The sequence below is a fragment of the Vombatus ursinus genome, unplaced genomic scaffold (genome assembly GCF_900497805.2).
Source record: "Vombatus ursinus unplaced genomic scaffold, bare-nosed wombat genome assembly UNPS02014841.1, whole genome shotgun sequence".
Classification (NCBI taxonomy): Eukaryota; Metazoa; Chordata; class Mammalia; order Diprotodontia; family Vombatidae; genus Vombatus; species Vombatus ursinus.
This window is the reverse complement of record NW_020954619.1, coordinates 4,333,632-4,359,138: the sequence shown is the minus strand read 5'-3', so window position 1 is coordinate 4,359,138 and position 25,507 is coordinate 4,333,632. Positions and strand designations below refer to the sequence as shown.

At 39.3% G+C, this 25,507-nt stretch overlaps 1 protein-coding gene and 1 pseudogene across 6 annotated transcripts in view; one reads left to right on the top strand and one right to left on the bottom strand.

Annotated features, from left to right (window-relative positions):
• The window catches only part of RIN2 (Ras and Rab interactor 2), a 239,999-nt gene that overhangs the window by 107,366 nt on the left and 107,126 nt on the right, over positions 1-25,507 (top strand). For 5 of the 6 annotated variants that reach the window (XM_027840326.1, XM_027840328.1, XM_027840322.1 and 2 more), the window contains one exon: positions 21,070-21,162. In XM_027840326.1, the coding sequence (XP_027696127.1) occupies positions 21,106-21,162 (57 nt within the window). In that variant the 5' untranslated portion in view covers positions 21,070-21,105. Of the gene's footprint in view, positions 1-5,012; positions 5,066-21,069; positions 21,163-25,507 lie in introns of all 6 variants that reach the window. The other variant, XM_027840325.1, reaches the window with a different exon arrangement.
• LOC114026621 lies at positions 10,509-10,980 on the bottom strand (annotated as a pseudogene).

The following is a 25,507-nucleotide window of genomic DNA, read 5'->3' as shown; positions in this document are numbered from 1 at the left end:
GCATAACTACAATTAGTGGACTTGACCCCGAAGAAGATCCAACAAAGGAGACTGAAAAAGAATGGTCAAACCAGTAGTAGGAGATGGAGTGTCATGGAAACCTAGAGAAAAGCAAGTGCTAAGGAGGAGGGTGATTGAAAGTATCAAAGGCTGCAGAGAGATCCAGAAAGTTAAAGACTGAGAAAAGGCCATTGGATTTAGCAATTAAGAGATCGGTGTCAACTTTGGAGAAGGCAGTTTCTGTTGAATGATGCAGTCAGAAGCCGAACTGTAGAAAAATTAAGAAGAGAAGGAGAGTAAAGGAAGTGAAAGCATCTATTGTAGAAAACCTTCTCGAGGAGTTTAGACAGAGAAGAGAGGAGACTTATGAGACAATTACTATATGGATCACGTGATGGTTTGGGTTTTTTTTGGGGGGTGGCGTTAAAGTTGAGGGTGGGGATAAAAGGGTATGTTTGTAGACAACAGGGAAACAGCCAGTACATGTGGAAAGATTAAAGATAAGTGAGAGTGGGGATGATAGAGAGAGCAATCTGTGGAGAAGATAGAATAGAATGGAATCATTTGTGCATGTGGTGGGGTTTGCCTTGGTAAGGAAAAGGACTATCTCTTCAAAGGGATGAAGGAGGAGATAGTTGGGGAAAACACATGAGTGATATGAGATGAGGAGTGGAGAAGAATGAACTCTTGGCAAATGGTCTCAATTTTTTGTTTTTCAGTTGTGTCCAACTCTTTGTGACCCTTTTTGGGGTTTTCTTAGCAAAGATACTGGAGTGGTTTGCCATTTACTTCTCTAGCTCATTTGATAGATGAGGAAACTGAGGCAAACAAGGTTAAGTGATTTGCCCAGGGTTACACAGCTAGTAAGTGCCTGAGTCCAGATTTGAACTCAGGAAGATGAGTCTTCCTGACTCCGGGCCTAGCACTCTATCCACTGTGCCACCTAGCTGCCTGCTGGTCTCAATTTACTCAATAAAATATGAAGCAAGGTTCTCAACTGACAAGTTATGGGGAAGGGATGCCATGGGAGGTTTAAGAAAGGAAAAAAAAATTGGAAGAACTGTTGTGGTGGTGGAATAATGAATCATAAAAAGATTGTCTTGCTTTAGTGAGGACTCAGTTGAGATTATGTAACATAAATCTGGAGTGGACTCAATCAATCCACATGGTTTCTTAAAGAATAAAGAAAGTGAATGGGGCAGCTAGGTGGCACATTGGATAGAGTGCTGGCTCTGGAGTTAGGAAGACCTGAGTTCAAATCCAGCCTCAGACACTAGGTGTAACCCTGGGCAGATCACTTGACCCTATTTGCCTCAGTTTCCTCATCTGTGAAATGAGCTGGAGAAGGAAATGGCAAACCACTCTAGTATCTTTGCCAAGAAAACCCCAAATGAGGTCACCAAGTTTCAGACAGGACTAAATCAACAAAACAACAACAACAACAACAAAGAAAGTGAATGTTGGGAGTAATCCAAGGTTGGGGTATGACTGGGAATAGAATTAGAGTGATTTAAGTGAAGATGATAGGATGTGAAATTGAACTGGTTAACCAAAGTGTCAAAATAGAGAAAGGGGGAAAGTATAGCCAGTGTAGAGGTGATTGTCGGGGGGAGAACTGAGAGATGGAGACATGGAAGGTCATAGTGACGACAAAGAACAGAGGGATCATAAGCCAGAGGAAAAGACAGAATGATAAAAGATTTTGATCAGATAGAGATATTTCTGAATTCATAAACATAGATGTGGAATGCTTGTAGGTGAAAGCAATATCAAGGGTATTACTTTGATGTGATCTTCGTTTGTATGATCTCTGTGTGTAGCTGAGATGGATTGGAGGAATAGTTCATAGGAAATAAGTAAGTTGAGGAATTGGGAAGTTAGAGTGTTTGAGGAAGTATCAGTATAAATGCTGAAGTCCCCTAGTGTGACGGCAAAAGTTGGGGTAGGAAGAAAGCGGATGAGTTCACTATTGAAATCATTGAGGTAAGAAGGATACTATTTTGGGGGGGCTTATAGATAACAAACCTAACTCCTCCCCTGTTACCAGTAAGTGGGGTGGGATGGTGTATCCAGTAACTGGAAAGGATGGGCAGTGAGTGATATAGTTTAATCAGAAGGGAACCAGGTCCCATTAGATGCCAGAAGATGGAAAGAGTGATAAAAGAATGAAAGCAAGTTTGTTAAATATAGGGTTTTCCAGAGAGCACAGTGGTAGGGGTGGGCAGGTCTCAAGAGGGACATTTGGGAGGGAGGCAGTTGGATTGAGGAGCATTTAGAGGTAATGAAATGGGCAATGGATGTGGGGTGGGAAATGGGATTTGTACAATGACAAGGGTTCAGAATCCCTGGGATGAGAAACATATGATGGGTTGGGAATATGCTAACCATTGAGGAATGAGTTTGGACAGATTATTAAGAACTTGAGAGAAGTGCATTAAAAGAAAGAGGTAATTAGACTATTCAGGGCTGTCTCTCAATGTCCAGTCTTGTAGTGATTGATAGTGATGAGTCCTGTAAGGTCTATGATGCCCCCTGCACAGCAAATAGAAGCAAGCAAGGGTGTAGCCTCAAAGAGTCTGGACAGGAGGCAGGAGCTGGCAATTTGAGGTCAAAGGGTCTGAGGCCTGGATCTGATGCTAACTTGGGAAGGGCAACTCGGAAAGACTTAGGAATGAGGTGGCCAGAGGTGGATACATTGGATCCCTGGCTCATGCAAGAGCAAAGACAATTGACCTATTCAGTCTCTTTGGCTAATTGTGTGCTCTGTGGAAATATGCTCTGGGGGAAGTCCAGGGCAAAGACAGAGGCTGTAGATGAACCAGCCAAGTGGTGATTTCTCAAGGTCTCTAGGGAAGCAAACTGAGACTGAGGCAGGTTAAGGTACCAGCTTCTTCTACATGTTTACACTTCCAAACTCCTTGGAGCTGGTCCTAAACAATCAGAAAGAACAGGTATCCATGTTCTAACACTTTACTGTCTTGCCTGACCTCATAGGTTCTCCATGTTCTGTCTCTGTGATTTTATACTTGCTATCCCCTCATGCCTTGAAAAATACTCCGTTCTCACCTTCAATATCTAAGAATCCCTAGTTTCTCCAAAGCGCTCAGCACAAGTTCTACCTAATTCATGGGGCTTTTCCTGACCGCCTCCACTGCTGGCATACCCCTTCCCCAAACTTGAATTCATTTTGTGTATGTTCCCTGTCTAATGTGTGAGCATGTTGTCTGCCCTGTTAGAATGTAAGCTCTTTGAGAGTGAGACTGTTTTTTTTTCACTTTTGTCTTTGTATCTTCAGTGCTTTTGATTACTGTTTGGCTCATAGTTAGCACTTAATAATTGCTTGCTTTCTTGATTGCTTGATGAATTGATAGGAGGAGCTTTCTGGAAGATGAAAGGATTAACCCCCAATGTAGAAGGTGACTAGAGGTTTCAGGGCCGTTGTTGTTCAGTCATGTCTGACTCTTTTGTGACCCCCAATTTGGAGTTTTCTTGACAGAGATACTGGAGTGGTTTGCCATTTCCTTCTCCATCTCATTTTACAGATGAGGAAATTGAGACAAACAGGGTTAAGTGAGTTGCCCAGGGTCACAGAGCTAGTGTTTGAGGCTGTATTTGAAATCCTTAATGTGAGTCTTCATGTAGAGTTGACTTCCCTAGAAAAGATTAAAGAAAGCTACTTTCACTTGAGCTAATCTTTCCCAGGTACCTGCTTGGGGATACCTGGGTAAGCTGGGAGACAATGGGCACTTATTTTAGATTTACAAGGTAGTTTCATACAGTTTTCAAACCCCACCTTTTGTTTGGAATGACTCAAGAGTTCAACTATTCTTCCTGAGTAAGCCCCAGGAGTATATAAGAAATAAACAAAGGAAAAAACCAGTCCCTGCCCTGAAGGAGGAAAGGAAGTAAATAACCATTTTTTTAAACAATCATATTAAATATATTTCCACATTAGTCATGTTGTGAAAGAATCAGAACAAAAGGGAAAAACCACGAGAAAGAAAAAACAACAAAAAAGAAAATAGTATGCTTCAATCTGCATTCAGACTCCATAGTCATAGTTCTTTCTGTGGATGTGGATGCCATTTTTCCATCATGAGTCTTTTGGAATTGTCTTATAAACAAGCATTTTTTAAGCACCTACTATGTGCCAGACATTATGCTAAGCCCTTTATAAATATTATCTTATTTGATCTTCACAACAACTCTGCAAGGTCTATACTATTATATTCCCATTTTATAGTTGAAGAAACTGGGGCAGACAGAGGTTAAATGATTTGCCTAAGTCACACAGTTTACTAACTAAAGAGGATTTGAACTAAGGTCTTCCTGACTAAGATTAGCTAGGTGGCTCAATGGATAGTGCCCAGTCTGGAGTCAGGAAGACTCATCTCCCTGAGTTCAAATCTGGCCTCAGATACTTACTAGCTATGTGATCCTAGGCAAGTCTCTTAAACCTGTTTGCCTCAGTTTCCTCATCTGAGGAATGAAAGGAATGAAAATGAGCTGGAGAAGGAAATGGCAAACCATTCCACTATCTCTGCCAAGAAAACCCCGAATGGTGTCACAAAGAGTCAGACATGACTGAAATGACTAAACAACAACTTTCTGACTGAAGATCAAGCACTCTTACCACTGTGCCACCAGCTGTCTGAACCTAGGCCCTCTGATTCCTAAGCCAGGGCTCTTTTCATTGTACCCAGTTGCCTCCATGCTTATTAGTTTCAATAATCAATAGCCAGAATATGATGGAATTTGGCAGCTCCAGGATAAATGGTGAATATAAATAATATAGGGAAGTATAAGAAAATTCATTGCAAAACAAGTAAAACCAGGAAAACTGTGTACACAACTACAACAATGTAAATGGAAGAATAACACAGCTGCAACAAAATTGCAATTAATCAATTGAAATTGATCAATGTATAACAACAACAACTAGCATTTCTGTAGCACTTTAAGATTTTTAAAGTGTTTTACATGTTATCTCATTGGTTCCTCCTATTTTACAGAGGAGGAAACTGAAGCTAAGAAAGGTTGTGACTAGCCCAAGGTCACCCAGTTGGTAAGTGTCTGCCAAACAAGTGAATGTGATCATATACTAAACTAATAGAGCTATCATGTCCAGAATACTGGAAGCTATCATCCCGTTGTACTCTTCCCTGGTCAGACTACCTTTGGGGTGTTGTATTCAGTTTGGGGTATCACATTTAAGAAGGACATTGATAAGTAGAGACTTTCCTGTAGAGGGCAATCAAAATGGTAAAGAACCTCAAGTTTATGCTACATGTAAGGCAGTTAAAGGAACTAGGGGTATTAACCTGGAGAAAACAATGAAAAGAATATTAAATGTTGTCATGCATCTGAAAGATTGTCTTGCGGACAAAGGATTAGACATGCTTTGATCGCCCCCGACTCCACCCCAGTGCACAGAATTCCGAACAGAGGATGAACATTGCAAGGAAACATATCTTGTCTTTATGTAAGACTTCCTAACAAAATTCTCCCAAATTGGAAAGAGTCACCTCAGGTTATAATGGATTGTTGTTGTTGTTCAGTTGTTTTCAGTCTTGACCAAGTCTTCAGGACCCCATTTGGGGTTTTCTTGGCAAAAGACACAGGAGTGGTTTGCCATTTCCTTCTCCAGCTCATTTTACAGATGAGGAAACTGAGGCAAACAGGGTTAAGTGACTTGCCCAGGGTCACATAGCTAGTAAGTGTCCAAAGCTAGATTTGAACTCAAGTCTTCCTGACTCTAGGCCTAGCACTGCACTGTGCCTAGATAATGGATTATTCCTCACTAAAGATTTTAATTGGGAGCAGCTAGGTGTCACAGTGGATAGAGCACCGGCCCTGAAGTCAGGAGGACCTGAGTTCAAATCTGGCCTCAGACCAAACACTTGACACGTACTATCTGTGTGACCCTGGGCAAGTCACTTAACCCCAATTGCGCCCCCCCCAAAAAAAAGATTTTAATTGAAAGCTGATGAAATCTCATCAGTGTGGGTCCATCCTATACTGGTACAGCACAAATCCTATCCCAGTCTTCCATATCTTCCCTACTCTATGGAAGATCTCCCCAACATAATAAAAGCCTTCTTTTAGTTATTTTAGCATTTTATGGACACTGTTGCAACATTAATCTGTTTTCCTTCTCTCCCATTACATGGCAAACCCAACCCTTTTTCCCATCACATATATTTTCTTGATGTCTTTTATTCCTTCTTTTGATTGTCATTATTGAATTGAGACTCTAGGGCCTACTCTTTGGATGGGTGAGCCCTTAGCTTAGATCACCATTTCATGAGAGGCCCCAGCCACTCTCCCTTTACTCCCAGACTTCTCCATCTCCTCACCAGAAGCCTTATACCAGCGGTGGGGAACCCGTGGCTTCCAGGTCACAGGTGGCCCCCACTTGAGGACCTAGAGGGCCATATGTGACCTCGAGGTCACAGGTTCCCCACCCCTGCCTCACCTTACCCACTCCTCCACAGTGCCCCCTTCTAGCTCCTGTATGTGTTTTCCCCTTCTAATAAAAAGGGGAATTAGAAGCTGTTTGAGGGTAGAAACTGTCTTGCTTGTATTTTTATCCCTAGCACTTAGCAGCTTGCCTGGCATATATAAGCGTTTTAAAATGTTTTATCTATCTATTATTGGAAATATTATTTCCAACTACATCCCCACCTCCTTGAAACTCTGATCCACCTGCAGTTAAACTTTTTAATATGAAATTATTTGGAATCTAAAAACATTTCCAAGCAATTACTACTGCATGCTCATAGCAGTGATATATTTTTTCCTTTACCTCCTTGTGGCAGTTTACTGGGTTTTGTTATTTATTTTATGTTTATACAACATTTACAGACATTATCCTGTTATTTTTATTTTATTTGGGAGTCAACCAGTAAGTGTGCCTCTGCTGAGAGCTTTCCCACACCAAAAAACTTGGAGAACTAGATGCATTATATTTATTACAAATAATACAACTCTTTGGAATTTTTTGCCATTCCACCTCTTAACACCCCCAGTTTTGGCTTAGATCTGAATTTTTGAGCCCATCTCCATGGGGAGAAGTTGATTTGTTTGGCCAGTTCAATTTTAATTGGCATTGTTTTGTTTGTTGTGGTATGAAATAGTGAATTGACAGTTGCTACATATGTCTTGAGATCTCTGGCATTAAAAATGTGTTTGAATATAGCAAAAGTTTAGCAGCATAGTTGGACCGCAGATTATGGAGCAGAAAACACGGCAGGGCAAAGGATTGTTGGATTAGAGGATTTAGAACTGGAAGGGATCTTGGAATTCATTTAGTCCAACTCTCTAATTTTATAGATAAGGAAGCTGAGGCCCAGAGGTTAAAATGACTTGTTCAGTGTAATGGGGGATAGGAATAGAGCCAAGACCTATGATTTCAATTAGTACTGGGAAGGTCTGGATCAAGAAACTACCTCTGCTAATGCAGGTCAGCACTTTCTCTGCAATTTATAGCCTTAGAGAGTTGCCTAGAGCAATGAGCAATGAAATGACTTGATCACAGTATTACAGCCAGTATGTTTCAGAAGCCTAGTGCTGGCACACAGTAGGCACTTAATAAATATTCATTGAATTGAATTGACATTAGGTCTTCCTGAGTTTGAGACTGACTCACTACCCAGTTACTTAGAACATTGCTCCCTATCCAATACTCCATGTTGCCCAGTGTCATGTCATAATAAATAGCATAGATGGAACTTGAACCCTGTTCTCCTGAATTCATAAGCCATGCTTTTCTTCACTATATCATGCTGGGCTCCAAGACATCTGTGAAGAAAAGACCAACGGAGCTGTAGGATTTCTTGGACTAGTTTTCCTCATGTATCATAATGATGCTCAAAATGTTTTTCAGATCTACAATGTGGGTTAGCTTTATTATATACATTATTCCATGATATTCAAATATATTCTGGTTTTTTTTAATTTCATAGGTCTTGACTGTAACTTTGAGAAAAAAATTTAAAAATCCTGTTTCGATGTAAGTGACTTGCTTGCACAAGCACAGTTATACTTAACTGGAGAGCTAGATTGACGCAAAAGGAAAGCTGTCTTTGATTCCCATCTCTTTCTAGCTCAGTTCTAAGAAATCAAATGGGATTGTTCCAATATACTGTTTTCATGCCCTCCCCAAAGATTCCTTTGAGACTTCCTAATTTGATTTAATTTTGACCTTTCCTAGATGATATTAGGAATATATCAATGTCAATTCAAAAAGCAATTTTAAAATCTTATATTTTTATTTATATATTTTTATTCATGTATTTTTGTTTTTATATCACCTTCATTTCTTCATATATCCCTGTCCCTTCCCCTACCCATCAAACCGTTTTTGTAATAAAGAATAAAAAAGAAAGGGGGAAAAAGCAGTTCAGCAAACTAAAGAGTGCATCACCTAAGTCCGACATAATATGCAATGTTCCCAGAGTTCCCTTCTTTTTTGCCTTGCTTAGTACTCAGCATGCTGCCTAGCACGTAGTATCTCTTTTTGCCTAGTTGACTGACAGACTTCAAAGGAGAAAGGGAGGTAACATTTCTCATCTCTTCTCCAGGGCCAAGTTTCCACAAGCATCTTTTAGGTGATTGCTAGGTCTGAGGCACCATGTTAGGTAGTAGGAGTACAAACACAGGAAGGAAAGAGTATCTCCCCTTAGCAACCTTATGTTCTATTGGGGAGTAAAGAAATGTACACAAATAAAGAAAATATAAAAATATATACAGGAGTTTGAGTTAGGGAGAGACAGAGAAAGCCCAAGCAATTTAGGATTAGGAAAGGCCTCTTCTGGAAGGTGGTATCTGAGTCTGTCTGTGTCTTAGCCTACCTGGCTTCCTTCAGAGCTCCTACAGGAGCCAGTTTTTATTCCCTCCAGATTCTAATGCCTTCTTCCCAGTTACTTTGCATTTACTTTTCTCTGTATGTATTATTTCCTCCCATAGGGGGCACTTAGTAAATGTTCCTATCTTTGGACCTTTGTGGCGGATGCGGCCCCAGCCTGATAGCGCCATCATCTCCTGACACCTAAGAGTAGCGCCAGCTGGTTGGTCTTCCTGCAGCTAGTCTTTCCTATCTCCAGTCCAGCCTCCACCTAGCTTTCAGCTTGATCTTCCTAAAGCCCAACCCTCATGCATGTCTCTAGCTATCCACCTCTGTTCAGTAATTTCTAGTAGCTCCCTATTTCCTCTAACATCAAATGTAAAATCCTCTGTTTGGCTTTTAAAGCCCTTCATAACCTGGCTCCTTCCTATCTTTCCAGCTTTCTTACACCCCCTGACGTAACATTGCCATCCAGTGACACTGGTCTCCTTCCTGTTCCTCACCCAAGACACTCCATTCTCAACCTGGGGCACACTGGCTGTCCACAGCTGTCACTGACTGTCTCCATGGATGGAATTATCACTTTCTGACCTCTCTGACTTCCTTCAAGTGTCAGCTAAAGTTACACCTCCTGAAAAAAAGCCTTTCTTAGTCCTCCTTAATCTTTGTGCCTTCCCTCTGAGATAATCTCTAATTTATCCTGTATTTATGTATTTTAATGTTGTCACCTCTGTTAGACTGGGAACTCCTTGAGACCCAGGGACTATCTCTTGCCTTTCTTTATATCCCCAGTGCTTAGCACAGCACCTAGCACATAGTAGGAGCTTAATAAATGCTTATTAACTTGATTTGTATGAATTTTGAAGGAATTAAGTATTTAAGATTTATATGGGCATGATTTACATGAAAAAATATGAAAATTTTCAACAGGAAACAGCTAATCTTTCACAAACAATTCTTTATTCTAGAGCATATCTTGCAGACATACATATCCCTGAAAGGTACAGAGAATACAAAGTACTGCTAAATTTTTTATTTGTTGATCACAAACAAACAAATATTTGACTCAGTAGAGGACAACAATGTTGAAGCCTCCTGCTCCAGCGAGAAATCACTCATAGATCACATTACTTACAATGCCACCTGCCTGGTTCAGGATCTTGTCATCTCTCACTTGGACTACTGTGGTAGTCTGCTAATTAGTTTCCTTGCATCCTTACAGCTGTTGAAATGATGTTCCCATAGTACACATCTGACCATATCCCTCCCTTGGGCAAGAAACTAGCAACTCCCTTTTGTCCTCATGATAACTCATACCTCAGTTTGGCTTTTAATGCCTTTCACATTCTGTCTCTAGCCTACCTTCCCAAGGTTTATTGCACTTTACTCTCCATTAGACAGTAGATTCCAAAAAAATTTGAAATTCTTTACACCAGACATTCCATCTCCTGTCTTGGCTCCTTTGCACAGGCTGTTTCTCATGCCTGAAATATGGTCCCCTTTAGCTCTGCTGCAGACTCTCTAAATTCCTCCTTCAGGGCTCAGCTCAAATGCTGAGCTCCATTGGTATTAGTACTCTCTGCCCAGAAAATATTTTATATTCACATTGTACATATTTTGTATTAATTTTTTAATAGTTTTTTTTTTATTAACACATATACATTTACTTGTCTTCTGGCTTGTTGAAGCAGTAAGTTAGACATCTGTCAAAATGGCTAGCCATAAAGATCCCAACACCACATTTATCAGAAGGGCACTCTCGTTGAAGGTGGCTAATCTTGCCATTCTTATCAACCTTATAGTACTTCAGAACAGCAAGCTTAATCTTCTTTCTCTTATGCTTGTTCTTTTTGGGAGTGGTGTAAGACTTCTCCTTTCTCTTCTTGGCACCACCATGAAGCCTCAGAACAAGATGAAGGCTAGACACCTTCTGAGTGTTGTAGTCAGACAAAGTTTGTCCATCTTCCAGTTGCTTGCCTGCAAAAATCAATCTTTGTTGATGGGGGAATACCTTCCTTATCTTGTATCTTGGCCTTGACATTTTCAATAGTATCAGATGGTTCAACCTCAAGGGTAATGGTCTTCCCCATCAAAGTCTTCACGAAAATCTGCATCGTGGCACTGGGTCCACCCATTGATGGCAGATCCAAAAGCTTTTGTATTAATTTTTGTGTCTACATTGTTTCACTTCAATAGAATCAAAGTTCTTGGAAATCGGGAACTGTGTTGGCTTTTGTCCTTGAATTTCCTGTGTATAGTTCCCTGTCCATAGTAGGTGCTTGATATGAGCTCGTGGAGTGAATACAAGAGTCCTTGCTAAATGGAAACACAGATCAAAATTTCATAATCAGATGAGGCACAAAATAAGGAAATTCATGCTCTGTAAAGCCATAAAGTACCAGAACAAAGCAAAGATGGAAAAGGGATTCCCTGACAATAGGGAGGTCTTACAGAGACTTCTATTTGAGGTGATATCATGCTGATTGCATCAAACCTCAAAATGTTACAGACCACATTGGTGAGATCCATGATTACTTAAACATGATCATCCTAATAATTCATTACTGGAAGAATGACTTGTAATCATGGGTTTTTCTAACTCTTGTTTATTTTATTCCTTTAGTTCTAATTTTGTATTATATTTTCCATTGATCTATTTTTATATTTTAAAGATCCGCTACTAGATAATTTTGATAACTGTTGCCTTATAATACAATTTCAAGTCAAGCAATGTAATTCCCCCTTCCTTTTTGTTATTCATAATATCCTCTCCTGTTTTTTTTTTCTTATGAGTTTTGTTATCAGTTTAATTTGTTGGAGTAGCCCAGTGTTTTGTTTGGAACTATGTTAAATTCTTAAATTATTTCAGTAGTGTTGGCCTTTTTAATATTTTGACTTAACCAAGCCCTACATATTCTGTAGCTTTCCAATTACTTAATTCTTCCTTATTTTAAAATTGTTTTTATTGTTTCATTATATAGATCTTATATGTGTTTTGGTAGTTAATGCCAAAATTTTTGATACTTTAGTCATTATTGCAGATTATATCTCTCTTCCTAATTTCTCCTATTTCTGTGATGGTTGATCTGTGGAAATACAGGTTTTTTTTGTGGGTCTGTCTTATAGTCTGTTCTCTAAGTAGTGCAGTGCATAGAGAACTGGAGTTCACATTTGGCCTGTAAAAGACATGTAGGGGCAGTTAGGATGGATAGAGCACCGGCCCTGGATTCAGGAGGATCTGAGTTCAAATCTGGCCTCACACACATAACACTTACTAGCTGTGTGACCCTGGGCAAATCACTTAACCCCATTGCCTAGCAAAAACAAACAAACAAAAAAGACATGTAAAGTCTATGTGTCCCTAGGCAAGTCACTTAACTTCTATCAGACTCAATTTCCTCAACTATGAAACAAGGAAAATAATAGCATCTACCTCCCAAGGATATTGTGAAAAGAAAATGCAATAATATTTATAAAACATTTTTTCAAACCTTAACATGTTTTTTAAAAAAGCAAGCTATTGCTGTTATTGTTATTGTTATTAAACTATTGTGCCTTGAATATTCTTCACTTATACATCTCCCAAAGAGGTTCCATCAGTATTGGTTGGCACCTTCCCTGTGATTTTTACGGCCTTAGTGAGCTGTCTGGGGTACTAAGAGGTTAAGTGACTTGCTCAAGATCACAAGGCCAGTGTTTGTTCCAGGAGGGACTTAAGGCTAAGTCTTCCTTACTCCCTGTTATCTACCATATTAAGATGTAAGCTCCTTGGGGGTAAGGGCTGCTCTTGCCTTTCTCTGTATCCCAGTGCTTAGTACTGGCATGTTCTGAGCGCTTTTAAAATGTTTGCTGACTGACTAAATGACTTCTACAGAAGGGGGATTTATTACTTTATGGATCGTTGTGTTATAACACCATGATGTGTAGTGGTGGCTCAAGGTGTCTGAACCTTCTGATCTTTGAAATAAAGATGCTAAGGCACTAGGAAAAATGTGGTGTTTCTTGTATTCCACCTGCTGTGGGTCATTTCAATAGTCCTAGAAAAAAAAAGGTAGGATAGTAGAAAGGGTGTTGAACTAGAAATCAAAAAGCCTGGGTTATGGTCCTGATTCTACACTTGTTTGCTTGTGTGATAGGCTGCTTGAACAAGCCACTCAATTTCTCTAATTCTCTTTATTTCCTCATCTGTGAATTGAGGAGGTGGCATTAGGCAATACCTTTTGTCCTTTGTAGTTCTACAATTCTGTTTGATAGTAATATTAAAGTATAAGAGGGAAGTGTGAGATATATATATATATGATTATATATATATGATTATATGATTATATGGATACATATATATATGATTATATATATGCTTTACAAATATTATCACATTTTATCCTCACAACAACCTTTGTGGATAGGTGCTATTATTATCTCCATTTTATAGACAAGGAAACTGAGGCAGGTAAATATTAAGTTATTTGCTTAAGGCCATACAGCTAGTAAGTATCCAAGACTGGATTTTGTCTTTTTGACTCAAGGTCTAGAACTCAATACACTAAAGCCATCTAGCTGCTATGAACACACACACACACACACACACACAGGAGGGGTATGTTCTTGGCACTTCTAGTTCATATTCTAGACATTTCTAGCTATAAAGCTATTTACATGTTCTCATTTTGTCTCCTAAGTCTCTTTCATATTTTCATGTTGCCCATCTAGTCCAACCCTCTTATTTTATAGTGGAAAAATTGGGGCCCAAAGAGATAAAATTTGCCTATGGTCTCACAGATAATAAGTAGCAGAACCAGCATTTGAACTCAGATGCTATGACTCCAGATCCAGAACCTTTCCCACTCAACCACAGTGCCTCCCAGTCTCTAGTCTCTTTCTTGACAGTCTCACTCATTTCCATGATGACAACTGTCATCTCTAGGAATCAATCCTAAATCTACGTTTCCAAACTCCTATAGGACATTTCTCTGTGATTGTTCCACTAGTTCCTCAAATACAGCAGGTCCAAAACTGTTCCCCTTCACCCAAAATTTACTCCCCTTTGACTTCCACGTTCATATCTCAAAAGTACTGATGTTATCCTGGACTCTGTCTTTTTCCTTGTTTTTCAAAAAATACATCAAGCTGATGGCAACTCCTGTCAATCCTGAACCTACATCTGTTCCTTCCTCTCTACTCCTACTGCCACCACCCACCTGGCCTATTGTCCATAGTACTACGTATATCAGAAATTAATTTTTTTTCAATGGCTTCATGCATCTCTTCTCTTTTCCCTTCAGTTCATCCTTTACACTGTTGCTAGATTATTCTTTCTTAAGCTTATATCTAGTCATGCTAACCTGCTCAAATCTTTCATGGCTGCCTATTTCTTGTTAAGTAAAGTTCAGACTTCTTTTCCTGGTATTCAAGGCACTAAACACCTGGGCACCACCCTTCTTCTGTAGTCTCATCCTTTTAATTTACAGTTCAGTCGAAATGGATTTTTTTTTTGGATTGCCTAGACATGTCTAGGGCTCTCCTGCCTTTGTGATTTTGCTCACCTAGTTCTCTACACCTGGAATGTCCTCCCTCCCCCTCAAAGTCTGCTGACCTCCCACCCTCACACTCTCATGCATGAAGCTTTTCCCTGATGCCTCCTTTTGGCAATCAACTTTCCCTTTAGACATGGCACTTTTCTACACATCCTAGTAATATACTCTATCATATTTTCCACTGGATTTGCTTCTCTTTAATGCAGTTCAACCAGTTTTTAAGTGCCTACTTATGTGGCAGGCACTGTCCTGGGTGTTGAGGATACAAGGACAAAAAATGGTCCCCATCAGGACGGGGACTGTATCTTATCTAAATTTTGTGTCTCCTTAGAGCCTAGCACAGTGCTCTCCACATAACAGGGGCTTGATAAATTCCCACACGAAGGAGGAAGGGAGTAAATTATTGGTAACCATGTTCCATGTCATGTCAATGCCCCATTGTCAGAAACATTGCGCTGGAGCTGTTACCCCCTTTGCCACACTATCAAGGATTGCATTAGAGATGCCTGGGGGGTAAGAGGATAAAGAGAGAAGCAGAAACATTTCACTTACTCCCAAATATGACAACTAGAGAGCCATATACTAAATAATATCCTGACCAGTGTTGTCATTTTGCAATTTTTTCATTATAATACATTACAACCATGCCCATTGCAAAGTCGAAGCACTGCTCTATATATCCAGCATCCACTGAGCTGAGCGCCTGACAAACAGATTGGAGGGTTGGCATTAATCCAAAGGAGCCTTTGAGCCCCGCTGATGACAATTCCTCTGAGAGTCATTCTGCTGATCATTGCCATATTTCATCCTATGTATGGACACACATTGTTCCTATGTACCTAACTCCCTCCTCATTCAAAGAAGGAACTAAAACACAGAATGTTTTAGTGAATACTGTTGCTCCCCTTTAGTAAACACTTTAGTATTACTGTTTCTATTTTGTTGTTAGGACAACTGAGGCATTAAGCATGTAGGAGAAATACTCACAAACCCTGTAAGATAACAATGGAGCAGGGAAAGAAGTTCTTTAATCTAGCTTTTTAATTATCTGTCAAATACTGTTTTTATCCAAGTTTTGAATTTAGCTTCAAACTTTCTTTTAAAAACAAAAGAAAGAAAAAAAATTAAAAAATAAATAAAAAATAAAAACAAAAGAAAGAAAAAAGAAAAAGTTTAGATGGTGAGCCAGTAAAAACCATTTGCAGATAGGGAGATAGGATTTTTTTTACACATTCACATAACTTGAATCATAACTGGAATGTTAAGCTTGAGCCTGGAATGAATTTTTCTGTCTAATTTGTAAAATCCGTGGTTATAAGAAGATAATCACAGAGACATTCACAGACCTTTAACTGTGTCTGTGCAAAGAACAGGCACTTAAAGCATTTCCTAGCGTACTTTACCTCACTTAATAAAATCCTAAACTTTCAAATCATAAACATTTGGGGAGTGAAAGGGGGAAAGTGTGTGCATGCTCTGCTGCTCAGGCTGTTTATAGGAACATATGGGGAAAGATGATGTTCATTTTCCAGACTTGGTTGTGACATGACAGCCTGAGTAAATTGCTCTCTTCAGCTCCATTGACCTTGGATGGACAATATTTGTAATTATATTTACACATTACCTTTGTCTCAGAAAGGTACTATATAAGGACCTTCATCATCAATTTACTTTATTAAAAAATGAGATTGGAAGTAAGCCATTGCAGTATGATCAAGGAAAACAGATGACATAGGTGAAATCTGTTATATCTTATATGGGTGTGTACTCAAGGTTGATAGAAGTGAAAATAGAAAGCTTTGTAGCAAAAAGTGAAGGGCTGTTGAAAGTGATTAGAAAATTTTTTAGATGGAGCTTTTTAACAGTTAAACCAGTAATAACTAGCATTTATAAAGATAGCCTTCATAAGATTTGCAAAACACTTTATAAATATTAATTTAATCAGCCAGTAAACATTTGTTAAGTACCTACTATATGCCAGGCACTGTGCTAAGTGGTGGGGATACAAAAGGAGGCAAAAGACAGTCTCTGTCTTCAAGTTATTTACAGTCTCAACCCTGGGAAGTAGGTACTATTATTGTTACCATCTTACAGTTGAAGAAACTGAGGAAGTCAGAGGTTAAATGACTTGCATAGGATCACACAACTAGTAAATGTCTGAGGCCAAATTTGAACTCAGTTTTTCCCGACTCCAGGTCCAGCAATCTGTCCCCTGTACCAAATTGCATCCAAATTAAATAGGGATGAGACTTGTAAGCTGTTGCTTTTAATGTAATTTGAGCTATCACCTTTGTTTTGATTTTGTACTTTTAAGCTGCAGCAAATTGGAGGGAAAGGATGGAGTTTGAAAAATTGAAAAAAGAAAGGATAGGGAAGCACCTTAATTTGATTCAGACCTTCCACAGCACTTTGCTTCCTTATGCTTTCAGTGTTCTGGTGGGCAGTCAGCCAAAAAGAGAGAAAAATGGAAAGGTTCCAGTGTTTTAACCTTAGACCATTTCACGGTTTGTTGATTTGTGTGAACTAGAAATTCAGGAACTCTCAGTTCTAATCTCTGTCTGTCCATGACTTGCTGGGGACCCTCAGGCATAATACTTAACCTCAGCTTACCTCCTGACTTTGCCTTACTCAAAAAAGAATAAGCCAAGGGACTCTCAGTGAAGTGGGGAGTTTGGTCACGGTGTGTTTTTTACATAGTTTAAGGAACCAGTGAGTGCTTTGCATCCTATGTGTATTTTACATCATTCCATTCCTAGCTTCGTTCGCCATAGAGAGAAGATATTGTGGGACTGTTGAATGAATGGCTAGGGTAGCAAATGCGTTCTTCCTGTTTTGGTCCTTGGGATCGGAGCAGATCACTTACCGAAAGAGGCATGGCAACTTTTTGCTGTCTTCTAACTCTGATTAAGACTTTTTGCTAATACCTCATATTCCATATTCCCAGAACCAGTGTTACCCTTCAAAGAAAATGGGGAAAAATGAAGGTAAAATGTTGTTATCCGTGGGGAGAATTTGCAGAGGAACTCCAGCCTACTACAATTTTGTTTCTTGATTCTAGCACTTTATTGGATAGTCTCCAAATGAAAGTTCTGGGGAAAAGTATTTGGGGCCACTGGTGGAAGGGAGAAGAATCTGAGATCTTTTAAAATTAAGTCCCTGTTAATGATTGATCCAAAACATAGTAACTTGAGGTTTCTGGTAGAATTTCACTTTTAACAATCTAGTCCTTAAATTAACCTCTCCGCTCCAAATCCTGGATTTTAAGAGCTTAATGCCAAAATGTAACAAAAAAAGGTGGGGGGGGGGAAGGGGGAAGAGGAAGGAATTTGTTTTCACTGACCTGATGATCTCCATTTAATTCTACTGAGCTTGACTCTTGTTTCACCTTGTTGCTCTAAAATCAGAGGCCTTTTTTTTTAAACTTCCTCCTTCCTCATACCTGGGATCAGGTCTTTTCAGTTCAGTTCATCAAACATTTATTACCTACAGATCTAAGAAGGCAATGCACCAGATACTTGGGATGACAAGCATGACCCCTACTCTTATGGAGCTTTAAGCCTATTAAGAAAACAAAACACATTCACAGATAATTTCTTCATATGGTTCCAGCTTACCTTTGTATACTTATTTTTTATATTTCTTCCATTCTCACGCATTTGTGGTTAAAGAGCTGGTCTTATAAACAGGAAGACCAGGTTTCTAGTCCTGCCTCTGACTGACTTATCCTGGCCATATGATCCTGGGCAAGTCACTTGGCCAGTCAGTGCTCTAGGCACTCTTTAAGACTATAAATTTCGGAGAAGGCTCCAGCCTGCATTGGTAGAGAGAATTTCCTTATCTGGAAGTTCCTCTCAATGTTTCCAGTCCCTATCCTTATCTTTATCTTATCTATCTTATCTGTCCCTTTTCTTACCTTCCTTTCTTCTTACTCGATGACACTTAACCTTTAATCTCCTGCATCTATGCCTGGGCAGGCTGTACTGTACCCCTTTGCCTGAAGAACACTCCTTTCCTCTTTCAAGGATCAACTCATGTGCTACCTCCTCCATCATTTTCTGATCACCCTAGTAACATGGAGTTCTCTTCCTCATCATCTGATTATCTTGTATTTATTTTTGTTTATTTGCTTGTATCCCCTAGTAAAATGTAAGTTTCTTGTGGGCAAATACTGCTTCAGTTTTGTTTTCATATGCCCAGTGCCCAACACATAGATAATAATTAATAAATATAATTATTAATGAATAATAATAAATACTTGTTGAACTGAATTGAACAAGACAGGATGTGAGAGAGGAACTCCTAAGTTCAACATGTGTAACTGAGGTATAGTTTAACTTATGTGTTTATCTTTTAGGTATTTAATTAAAGTCAGGTAAAATATTTAACTTCTAGAATACAAACACAACCCCAGGACAGTAGGTAAAGTAGCTTTCTGTCATGCCTCATCAAAAAGAGTTAGGAAATAAAAAAAAAAGCTTTTTTTTTTTTTTTAACAGACTTGAGAGACTTAGATCTAGAAGAGAAATGATTCCCCAACCCAACTTACTCCTTGGTTACTTGGCTCTTTATAGGCCTAAATTAAGTAGCACTCCAATGTCTTCTGGAAAAAAAAATTAGAGGCAGCCAGTTTGGTTGGAATGAGTGTACGCTCTTTACTGATGGGCCTCTGTGTGTCAATGGATAATTCCTTGCTACTGATGGTTATTGGGTGGATCCTATCCTGCTCCAATCTTGAACATAGGGCTACACTTTCTCTTTGGCATCCCTCCAGCACATGGACTTCCCCGATTAAATGATGAATTTCAAAGGGTTCAGAGTTTGGTCTCATTTCAGATGTTGAGTTGAATAATCTGAACCTCTGGAGTCAGCAGAATTGGACGGAAATCCAAACGCATTTTCTCAGGAGGTTTTTGGAACTTTGGCTTTTGTCCCAGCTGCATCACCATGTGGAAAGAAATACAGAACGACATTTCAGAACTTTTAAAGAGGCTCAGTTAGATTACTAAAAATGGGTGAAAGTTCAGGAAGGATGGGTGGATGGATTTTATTTATTTCCATAATGGGAGTTCACCTATCATCTCATAACTAACTGCCAATGAAAATGGATGTGTCAGTAGCCGGGGGCAGATCCCCCCAACAAGTCATCCAAGCTGGCTGATCTCTCACTCTCAAGACAGTCTTCTGTTAACTTTATTTCTGCTTTTATGTGCTTTGGAACATCTTAACTCTGCCTTCATCATCTCTTTTGTCCTGCTTGGCTCTCCTTAACACTGCCAATAATGGAAACAAAGCTATTCCAAACCCTTTTAGTCAACTGGTAATGCAGCTGCTGCTGCTTTTGAAAGCCCTTTTTCCTACTACAGCTGGGACACTTTTAACGTGAAGGGGTTTTGGTTTGTATTATATTTAGGGTCTTTCCATTGTACTCATCAGGATTCAAATGGACTCACTCAGACTGAATATATTGACTCAACTAGAATAGGCAATGGGACAATGATACTTTTGTCATTGATAAAAGCAACAATCATCATTTTTATTGTTATCATGATTCACTGTTGCATTTCATTGGAAAAAATTAATTGGGGAAAAAAAGTGATTCCAGTTTCATCAAAGAAAATATATTTGGGTGAGGGAGAACATGTGTTTTACCATGTGTATCCATGTCTGTGTTAGAAAGGAAAAGCGAGAGCTTTTGGAAAACTGATGACATGGTTAGAAAAATTCTAAACCAGAATTGCTGAAGTCATGTTGTTCAGAGATGTATGGTTGTCTTCCCTATAAATTTACTTTAGGCTGTGTGGTGGGGTATGAAGAGCTCTTGGAGAAGGACCAGGGTTCAAATCCTGCTGAACGAGGGGCTTTGGGCAAGTCTTGGGGCATCACTTTCCTCATCTGTAAAATAAGGAGTTTGGACTTCATGACCTCTAGCATCTAACCCTTTTAATCCCAAATCTAAGATCCCCTTACACTTTCAAATGAGAACTTGGGTGTTCCTCCTGGTTTGCCATTAGGCTCTTTGCATGAACTTCTACATATTCTCTGGTAAATGAAAACAGTTTTATTACTTCAGTATAGTATCACATTTCACTTAAATCTCTCAAGTTTTGAGATAGAAAAGCTAATTTCTTTCCAGGTTGCATCCTTGAGGACTCTGCTAGAATTCAGGGTAAGTAGAGTTAATGACTGTCAAATTAAAAATCAGTTAGGACCTTCCCCCCACCCTAGGCATACAGTGCCATTCATTCTTCAGCCTTTCCGCCTTTGAATTAGCCCCATGAAATCTGTAATCTTTGGGAGCAGTCAATGGTGACATCTAATATTTGTCCTATTTGTACTTTAGATGGAGGTCAAGCAAACAAACAAAGACATCATTATGTTTTGGCATTTTCACCTTTTAAACAAGTACATTAAAAATACTCAGACATTTTGTGTCAGTTGGAAAGTGAGGGGGAAGGGGGAATAGAGAGACGGGGGGAGGGAGCAGTGCTTAGTAGCTATGCCTTTTGAAGCAGAATGGTTACAGGAAATAATAGACGAAAAGGATATGGAAAGGCTTTGGTGGGAAATAAATGGCACTGTGTTGTTGACGGAAGAAAGATCTTGGCAGAGCTCTTGTTGTGACTGTTCCTGTGGCTTAGAAAGGAATTTCCTACAGACTGGACTAACCATTAAAAATGTCTCTCCTCTTAGGAGTCAGAAGTGCACAGAGGAACCTGCCTCGGGAGAATGGCCTCTTTGACAATGGCAGCCCGTTGTCAGGACAAGAGAGGAAGCTTCTTTAAGGTAAAGGGAAGCTTTGATTGTACTCACTGCTCATTGCAGGCTGGTTCCCTTTGCTCTGCAAATGGAGGTCTGCATGCAGTCCCTGCCCAGGTCCCAGCCACCAAAGGAATTCCCAGAGCTTTCTGCTGAGCTCAGTTCTTTCACACAGCTGCTGTTTGTTATCCTGCTTTACAGTAGTTTGGGATTTTTTTTAATAATTTAATATATCAATATAAACATAACACACATGGCTGAGCCTGAAAGGGATGCTGCAGTGTATATGGCATTCATTCTATGAAACTTTATTTGTAAACTGGTGACTTCCCCCATGCCCCCTCCATGTTTGACAGTTTGGGAGTCTGCTTAAAATCTGGCTTTCCTTCATATGTGCCTGGGCAATGAGCAACTTACATATAGCTGTCCCTACAACCCTAATGATGTGGGCTTATCTCACTGGTGAGTATCGGGATTTCACTGCCAGTTTAATGAGATGAAAAACAAAATGAATATTTAATGAGAGATTGTTGGGCTTTTTTTTTTAAAGAATTGTGCAACAAAGAATTGTGTAAAGTGGATTTTTTTTGTTTTTATTTTTTAAATCTTAAAATGCTCATTTACTCATTTCTAACCAGGAGTTCAGAATGAAGATTTTTAGAAGAAATCTGTCATTAGTAGGTGTTGGCAATGACCTAATAATATCAGTCCATTAGAAGACAATTCAGAAAACTGTGGCTTGTGTTTTAATAATAACTATTCTTTGATCATCTTTGTCGTCTTTTCTGAGAAAAAGAATCTATCTTTAGTTTTTATGCCTGTCCTACATGTTACAATGCTCTGATGCCTCCTTTAGGTACTAATAATAACTTACATTTATATAGCCCTTTAAAGTTTGCAGAATTCTTTGCATGCATTATGTTATTATAGTCTAAGAACATCCCTGTCAGGTAGACACTGTATTATTTCTCCAAATAATAGATGAGGAAAACTGAGTTTCAAAGAGGTTAAGTGATTAAGTGACATTATTTGGTCTTAAGAAACCCAGAATGTTACTGATTTTTCTTTTGTTTAGTTTCTTTTGAATCTGACTTTCACACCCTTGCTATGAAATAGGTAAAATGGAGGCATCACGCAGTCAAGACAACAGAATTGGTCAAGTGTAGTGTCAGAGAGCAGCCTCTAGAGACCCATCTTCCAAGACTCTGCATTGCTTGCTTGGCCAAAGAGATCTTATTTGATTATTAACACAACCAGGATCTTGCAGTGAACCAAAGTACCTAAATTAACCCTGAAGATTAATACAAGGGTTTTACTAGTCAGTTACCAGTTTGCACTGCACAGAGAGTGAATCTCTCTTTTAAAAAAAACAAACAACTAAAAACCACAAAACATACTTTATTGCTGCCACATTCTGTGTATGTGGCTATATTTACAAAGATGAAGTTAATTGCTTTCTCAAAGTTGAGAACACCAATGTGAACTCACTGTTTAGTCCTTAAAGAGTGAGTAGCTTTTATTCTTGGGTAATGGTTCTCAAAGTATGGTCCAGACACTCTGGAGGTCCCCAAGTCCCTTTCAAGGGGTCAGTGAGGTCAAAGCTATTTTCACAACAATAATAATAATAATAATTTCTAATACAATAAATTTTGATGGCGTATAAACCACATAAATAAAAGCTCTTAAGGGGATGCTTAATTTTCTAGAGTATAGAAGGGTCCTGAGGTCACAGTTCTGGATTGTGAATAAACTCTAGGGTCAAATCTGTAAATGATAAATTGTAGTTATTACTAAAATGTTTTGTCATGAAAGAGAAACAATGTTTCAGAAAAGAGATATAAAACTGACCTATAGACCACATGCCCACACACCAGCGATACTGCCAAGTTGAACCAGATTAAAATGTAATTGGAAACTGCTTAATAAAATAAATAAAAATACAACAAAACACAGTGTTAAATTGTAGTTTTCAAAGTCAATTTGTGGCTTGCAGGTTGACACCACTATTCCAGAATAACTAGGCCATTTGTCAAAAGTTAATTTTTTAGTAGTATATTTCAATGCTTCTTCTACCTCTCGTGCCATGCAAATGTACTTTGATAAACTATTATCAGTGTATAAAATGTTTTCAGTTATGTTTTTGACTCAAAGATAAATTAATTCCACAAGGTTTTTGATTATCTGTGTCATTTATTTACACAGCCCTTGTCATTTGTCTCCTGCTTTAGGCAAAACATTAGCCGGTAAGGGTGTCTGGGTATTGTATCTTTGAAAGCCAAATTTGAACCCTTCCCTATGAAGTATTTTTTTTCCCCCAGTGCTCCTATCAAGGGCTGTAAGGATTGATTTATGATCCAACTTCTCCCCTTCCCCTCCTTCCTGAGGTAGTTGAAAGAATAAAGATACACAATGGGCCGGGATTACAGAGACCCTATTACCTTCCCTTGGATAACTGACTGAAGCTATTGTTCAGGTAGAATAATACATTAAAAACTTTAAAACAGATGTGTACAATCTTACCCACTGACTATCGATTTCCTCAACAAGTTATAAGAGAGAATATTTGCTTCCCTCAAAAAGGGGTGGTGGAAGTGGTAACTATTAACAGTTGTGGAGGAGACACTCCGGACCAAAGAGTAGTTAGAGGTAGGACTGGAAAGGGGAATTGGAGTCATGTTGTGGAAGGATTTGAATGCCAGGCTAACGTGGGTTTCATCATGTAAGCAACAGGGAGATAGTTACATGCTTTTGTAATGTAAGTCTTTGGCACTTAATTATAAATTGTCATTGTGTGTTGTATTGTCATGAAAGCAATTTCGTAAGACAATATAGTGTCCAGGGTAGGAAAAGATCTAGGAATCATCAGCCAGCATGAGTAACAGCAAGGGTCATGAAGCCAAGGGGCCACCTCTAACTTTTATATTCCTTTACCTCCCTTTCCCCATCAACACACCAAGTCCTTTCAATTCTTCCTTAGAAATGTCTTTGGCATCTTTCCATTTTCATTGCCACCACTGTAGTTTTACCCCTTTCTCCTTCCAACCTTGTCCTTGACTTTCTGGACTTGAAAACCATGTCTTCTGTACTGAGGGCTCACCCTGGAAATTCCCTAGGATTAGGAACAAACCTTAACCCCTTGTGGTCTGCTCACTCTGATAGACCTACTCTCCTTCTCACATCTGTGAATTCTTTCTGGAGGTTCCCTTTTATGGAGAAGCCTAGACCAGCCTGCCTTCATTCTCCTCCTGGCCCAGTTCCTGACTTTCTGGACTTCAGAATCATGCCCCATGTTGGGTGTATTCCTCCTTTCTTCCTCCTCCCTCTTTTTCCTCGTGCCCTTTTCAGTTTCCTTTTGTGTGTGGTCTTTCCCATGTAAGTTCCTTGAGGGCAGGGACTGTCTTTTTGCTTGCATTTATATCCCCAATGCTTAGCCCAGTGTCTGGCACATAAAAAGTGCTTATGAAATACTTATTTCCTCCTTCCTTCCTTTCTTCTTTCCTTCCTGCCTTATCTCTGTATTATTACAGTAACTTCCTAACTGGTCTTCTCCCTCTACTGTTTTACTCCTCTAGTCTGTCTTTCACTGTAGATTAATTTTCTTAAAGCGTTGTTTTGATCATATGACTCCTACTCAACATTTGAAATGTTCCCTATTGCCATATTACGTACGTAAGAGCTTCTGATCCTGGCTTTCAAGGTCCTCCAAACTGTGACCCTAAACTGCCTTTACAGGCTAATGTTCTACTCTTATCCTACAGGACCCTGCTGCTCCACCAGAATTATTGTGCTGGTCTATTCACCATCACCCCTCATCCCCACCTACTGAAATTATACCAATCCCACTTAACTCAGTCAGTAAACAGTCTATAAACATTTATTAAGGACCCGCTGTGTGTCAGGCATTGTGCTAGGCTAGGCACTGGGGATACAAAAACAAAAAAGAAAGACAGTGACTGCCTTCCAGGAGCTTACAATCCTATGGGGGAAGACAGTACATAAAAGGAGGCTGGAAATCGGTGGGGCCTCTGGATGAGGCAGGGTTATTGGAGAAGGGGGAAAGTACCCAGTACCAGGGGTATGATAGAGGAGTCCATAGGAGGGCAGCCTGATGGGAAATGAGGAGATGGCTGTCCTTGGTGCCCTCCTTCAGTGGAGATTCTGGGAGTTTCCTGGAGGCATGGTGGACAAGTTCAAAGAAGTGAAACTGGGTGGGAAGTGAAATTCAATTCTATCTTCTTCATGAAATCTTTCTGATTATACTAATTATATCCTGTCTCCTTCCTCTGAACTTCTACTAACACTTATTGACTTTGCTAGTTATGTGATTCATAATATATGATGCCTTATGAGACATTTACCCAATGTATACATA